This window comes from Oryza glaberrima, chromosome 1 (assembly GCF_000147395.1).
Source record: "Oryza glaberrima chromosome 1, OglaRS2, whole genome shotgun sequence".
Lineage (NCBI taxonomy): Eukaryota > Viridiplantae > Streptophyta > Magnoliopsida > Poales > Poaceae > Oryza > Oryza glaberrima.
The window spans coordinates 4,905,884-4,911,883 of NC_068326.1; the positions used below are offsets into that span (position 1 = coordinate 4,905,884).

Sequence of the window (6,000 nt, forward strand, 5' to 3'; positions counted from 1 at the left end):
CTGGTTTAAATTTTACTAAAGTGTATCAATAGGTGGTAGTATAAATAAATACGGTTTATTGATGAAAAATAAAAGATTCTACTACCAATAAAAGCCACCTAGAAATATGTCTAAAAAAAGCTTTAGGTTAGAAGCATGAAGAACTCTTAGCGATGGAGTGTTGAAGGAAAGAGTTATTATGTGTTATTCTGTCAAAAATGATTTAGGGCCAGAGGCATCTTGGTAGCATTTTACTGTGAACTCTGTTTAGGGAGTAGTTAGATATTCTTAGAAGCAGTCATGGGGTACCCTATTGAGAATTTTAAAAAAACTAATGGTTGCTTGTTTATTTCTATATCACTGTTCCCTCCGGTCCAAAATATATTTTTAGCCTTCATAATTTGTCCTAAAATATAATAATTTTTCGACCAACATTTTTTTCTCAACTAATCACAACCCTCTACCATTCAATTTTCCATCTACCTTCACTTCTTATTAAATCGCAACCTACTCTCATTTAATTCTTTCTACTTTTCTTAATAACCGTGTTCAAATAAACCTAAAAAACATTATATTCTGATATGAATGTAGTAGTAAAATGTTATTTTTACCTAGAGTAGTAGTAAAATGTTCATGCTTTGCTATGAGTAAAATGTCCATATTTTGAATATATGTTATTCACTTGATTTAAATAAATATTAAATTATTACATAATATTAGATAATATCATGGACTAATTTATACAGTAGGGGTGGTAGGCCAATAACAGAATCACCACTATAGCTATAAAAAGTAGCTTCCTAAATATAATGCTTAAAACATTTGCAAAATACAATACTCCATCGATCCCAAAATATAAAGATTTTGATTAGATAAAACATATTTTACTAGTACGAATTTGGATATGAAGTACCCCTCCGTCCCAAAGAAACCTAATCCCAGCTACAAATCTAGACAAATACGTGTTCAGCTTCATAGTTAGGATTTGATTTGATTTTTTTTTACAGAGTAGTAATTAGGAATTTTCGCAACAGTGTGGATTAACACCGTACTGTTATCTCTCTCTGTAAGCACATGGTCCACACTGTAGACGTGAAAAGAAAAATATATAACATTCATTTTCATCTCCAAAGCGGCCTCTGAAATCTGAATACCCCAAATCTTTCTTCTTCCCGCCGCTGGCGATGGTGCAGAGCTGATGAACTCTTCAGTCCGGCTGCGACGCGAGCAGACAGATCTGAGATACTCTCTCTCGGCTCGATTTCTGACAGCCCACTGTTCCTGCTACAGCATGTATGCATTGCATTTGCATCGCAACGCATTTGAGAGAGAGAGAGAGATGATGATGGACTCACACAGATTCAGTTTGTGGGCGCAAGAACTGAGCTCACCTCGAGACACTGACAGATGTGGGCCTCCTCCTCCTCCTCTCCAAAAAAAAATTGAAAAAATCATGCAGAATTTCTTTTCCCCAATCCAAAAGCTGTCACCTTTCTCCCTAAATTCAGCTTCTTTTTTTTCACTAATGCCTCCTCCCCGATGCAAAATGGTGGAGCTCACTCGCCACCACCACCGGATTTATTATTGTTTTTTTTCTTCCTCTCCTCTTCTCCTTTTTGATCAGTCTCATATTCCCACTCCCACCACCACCATCTCCACTAGCAGCAGCAAAGATGGCTGATTTTATTATGAAAAAGGGGAGGCGAAAATGCAGCATTTGTTTTCACTTTGTGTTTGCATCTCCTCCTCCAGATGCCCGATTTCAACCAGATTCTGCCAAGATTTGAAGATGGAGAGCAATTATTGATGGTCTTCCTCAGAAAAAGAGCTCTGATTATGGTCTTGAGCTGCCACTTCCTTGAAACAACTCAGCAAACCTAGCTCAAATGTCAAGTGTCAGTGAGCTCCTCTGTTCAGATCAAAACTCTTACCTGATCTTGATGAGAGTAATCAATAATGCTGGCTGGCTTTAGAAACAAACAGAAAAAAAAAAAGAGGGTGTAATCTTTATAGCATGTGGCATGACGAATTCGCCCTGAACCTAAGCATTTGATTTGTTTGAAATGAGACCAGTTCTAAGCAAAGTACTGCAAGAGTGAAGTGTCGTGTGTTTTTAATACGCGTATATTAGCTGCCATAAAAAAAATGTCAACTTGAGCATCCACTTGCCTCTCGCATATAACTCAATTCAGAAAACTTTAATGTACAAGATTTGGACTACCAAATTACTCTACCAAGTCAAATTGCCAAAGCAAGCTTCTGAAGCAAGAGAAGTGAAAGGAAAAAAAACAAGCTAAAACCTATGCAAATTCCATCAAGATGAGGAAGAAAAGAAAAACAAAAGAGGAAAGAACAGTTACTTTAAGCTCGGCGATCAATTAATCTCTCTTAAGCGCCCAAATTTACTGTTACAAACACTAGGATTACAACATGACTGACATACACGGATTCGATTCGATCCTCCCAGAGCTCACAGGAGAGACTGAAGATGAAGATGAAGATGAAGATTTGGACAATCCAGCGATGAAATCGCCCTCCATGAGCCATGTAATTAGAGCATCATTAACCAGACAAGCAGAGCATACCAAGGAGGAAGAAGAAGAAGAAGAAGATGGCGAGATGGTCACTGCCGACCAGGAGACTGGAGGGGGAAGAGGGGGAGGAGCCTGGGAGGCGGCTGGAGCTCGCCGGCGGCGCCGGCATTGCCGCGAGGGGAAGGGTGGAGGTAGAACCCCTTCTCGGCGATGGCGCGGTCCTCGGCCGCGGCGGCCTCGTCGGACCCGGGCAGCGGCGGGAGCGGCGTCACGGGGCTGCCCAGCGCCAGCGACGGGAAGTCCAGCATGCTCGGGGACAGCACCTCCATCCCGCCGCCGCGCGGCGAGAACCCCCGCGGCGAGGGCGAGAACCCCCCTCCTCCGCCCGCGGCGAAGGCGGCGGCGGCGGGGAGCAGCGGGCAGAGCATCTTGAGGCTCTTCATGCTGCTCCGCCGCTCGTACAGCTTGAACGCCGGCTTCTTCGGCCCCGGCGGCGCGGGCGCGGGCTTCGCCGCCGCCGGGGGCGGCGCGGCGGCGGCTGCGCCGCCCGCCGCGGCGGCGGCCGCGGTCTCCGGGGTGCCGGTGAGGATCTGGACCACCTGCTTGAACGACGTGGTGTCCGCCTGCACGAACGTGGTCGGGAACGGGTTGGAAGGGTCGCCGGCGGCCGCCGCCGGCAGCGGCAGCGGCGAGTGCGGCGGCGGCGCGTGGGTGGAGGTGGTGGCCATGATAAAAATGTCGCCTTTGGCAAGGGAGAGAGAGAGAGTGAGGGGAGGATGGAGGAGAGAAGAGTGAGGGGGGGTTTTATTGGACTTTTTGGAAGGTGAAATAAAAAAAATTTGGGAGCTTTGGGATCTGGATTTTCTCCTCTCCGGAATATGTTGGCAAAATGCTTGTGAGTGACTTGGCTGGCTGAGTGTGGGGGCTAGATCTGAATTCTGACCTGACCTCTTGAAGAAATGTGGTCATACCAGTACTACTACTAGTAGTAGTGATGGTGGCATAACTTCAGGAACTCAGAAGATCAGTTCTTGTTGTGCTGGATGACCAAACAGGTCAGCTGGATGTGTGTTTGAATTCTTGGGTTTGGATCTTGTTGTTCTTTGGCTGGGTGAATTTGCTGTGGTTTCTTAATGCAAAGAGAATTTTTATTGTGTTTGTAAGGGAGGGTTACGTTTGTAATTGCAATCAAAAGGCTATGGTTGTTTAAGTAAGGGTGAATATACATACTTCGCCAGTGGATTTCTCTCATTCTTTTCGTACAAGTTTTTAATTGAAGGTTCCGTTTTTTTTCTTTTGAAAAGTTTTTTCGCAAAATCCCAAAAGATACAGTTGTCAGCCAAGCTGGGGCGATTTTCAAAGCATTGTGTTGTTTTAGAAAAGGTACGGTGTGTAGATGGTTTGCAAATTCCTTGTAACGGCTCGATGGTAGAACACGTCAAAATTCTGCTGGTATTGGGTCCACAAGAAGAGTGTTCAATCGTATGGCTTCATGTGAAGCGTGTTTCTTTTTATTCATGATATGCATATAATAATTTCTAGAATTATTAATATTGTTCTTTTGACTCTACTTTGAATATTGCATAGCATGGGTTGGTCTCCGGAGGAAAATATCAAGCTTTTTGGAAAGACAAAGGTGCATGGATGGTTAACATTGCCTAATATGAGTTTGATCTTCGGATGAAAAGATCAATGCCTACGGAAAGGCATGGGCACAAGAATTAGAAATTGAATTCGTCAAATTCATGCAAGTTTTTGGTTAGATGTTATGTTCTATCTTTTGAATGGACTTTTACAACATTCCAGAGATGCATGCTAAGTCTATGGCGGTTTTCAAAGTGTTGTGTTGTTTTAGAAAATATGCAATGCATGAAGAGTTTGCAAACACCTCGTAACCGCTTGATAGTATGAAACACACCGAATTTTGCTATCATTGGGTCCATAAGAAGAGAGTAATTGTACGGGTTCACGTAAAATGTACTTCTTTTTCTTCACGGTATGTGTAAAAAAATAAAGATAGATTTACCTGCTAAGCCTTATTAATGGTTCTCAAAACATCATGTTGTTTTATAAAGGACACAATGTATGGACAATTTTCAAACTCATTGTAACACCATGATAATAGAACACATCAAATTATATTTTCAATTGGGTCCACAAGAAGAGCGTCCGTTTGTATGGGTTTAGGTGAAGCATGCTTCTTTTTGCTCACAATACGCGTTGAACAATTTATGTAATTATTTAATATTTTTTTGGCTCTATTTTGAACTATGCTTAGCATTAGTTTGATCTCCATAGGAAAATATCAAGCCTTTTGAAAAAGACAAGGTTGCATGGATGGTTTGCACACTCCTTTTTACAGCTTGATAGTAGCTAAAAGAAAACCCACCAAATTCTGTCGTCATTGGGTCCACAAGAGTTGTCATTTGAATGGATTCATGTGAAATGTGCTCATTTTTCTCCATGATATGTGTGCAATAATTTCAAGAATTATATGTTGTTAACACTAATTTTTATTCTATTTTCGTAACACGGTATAGCATGTTGATCCTCATGAGAAAAAATGATCAAACTTTATTAAAAAGAATGGAAAGGTGGAGGAGGTATACATGTCACTACTGGAATTCCACGGGATCCCTAGGGTTTTCAAATGTTCCCTAGAGCCCTAATTAGAACCCAAGGGGATAATAAGTTCCCTAGAGCCGAAACTAAAACTCAAGGGAACTGAGATGATCCCTAGAGTTTTTGCTTGCTCCTAGGGAAACTAGTACAGTTAGCACTGATAGGAGAACCACGGTGGCAAGGTCCACTGACTTTTTCAGAAACCAACCACGTGGAAAGGTTGTAATAGTTTCTCCCGCCTTGTGAATCCAAAATTTGGACTATGCACCATATTCTCTTTCCATTGGAAAGTAATAAAGTACCCCAAGCTGCTAAACTTTCCCCTTTGTTCTTCCTTCAACATGTTCTTTCATCTCTTCCTCCCCAAATCAACTCCCTCTCCAGTCTCCACCACCAAATCTACCCTCAAGTAGTAGAGATCGACAGGAGCTTCGACCTTCGAGGGTGGTTGTAGCAGCACTCCTGAAGGCCGTGGTGGGCGTGGGCTGATTACATCTGTTTGCGGCTGAGAGGCAACGCTGGGACAGGGGTGAATCAAGGCCACGGCGACCTGTGCAGCGTGGTGTTGCCGAGCTGCTCTCTAGTTAGCATTTAGCAAAGGTACTCGAGCAGATATTTTCCTGTGCATATTTTGAAGTTTTGATTTTTGATGGATTATGTGCTTGATGCAGATCGGTAAGGCCGAGAAGTCAAGAACTTGAGCTACGCTTGCAAAACTTGATAAATGAATCATATTACTGCGGTTAGTAATCAAAGCTAGAAATCATGTGCTTATTATATTGAACAAATAGAGAATCCCACGTATGTAGCTACAGATTTCCATAAGTACTTATTTTCTTCAACCTTCCTACTCATTTTGCAGCTT

The 6,000-nt window shown here is 42.5% G+C and overlaps 1 protein-coding gene across 1 annotated transcript; it reads right to left on the bottom strand.

Moving 5' to 3' along the window:
• Positions 1–2,335: 2,335 nt before the first annotated feature.
• LOC127768677 (VQ motif-containing protein 4-like) lies at positions 2,336–3,352 on the bottom strand. Its single transcript, XM_052294307.1, has one exon. It carries the CDS (start codon positions 3,239–3,241, stop codon positions 2,603–2,605), a length of 639 nt encoding a protein of 212 aa, XP_052150267.1. The 5' UTR covers positions 3,242–3,352; the 3' UTR covers positions 2,336–2,602.
• Between the last annotated feature and the right edge of the window lie 2,648 nt (positions 3,353–6,000).

Bases quoted from the DNA above. Each gene is read 5' to 3' on its own strand.
- LOC127768677 (XM_052294307.1), bottom strand. From the start codon at position 3,241: ATGGCCACCACCTCCACCCACGCGCCGCCGCCGCACTCGCCGCTGCCG.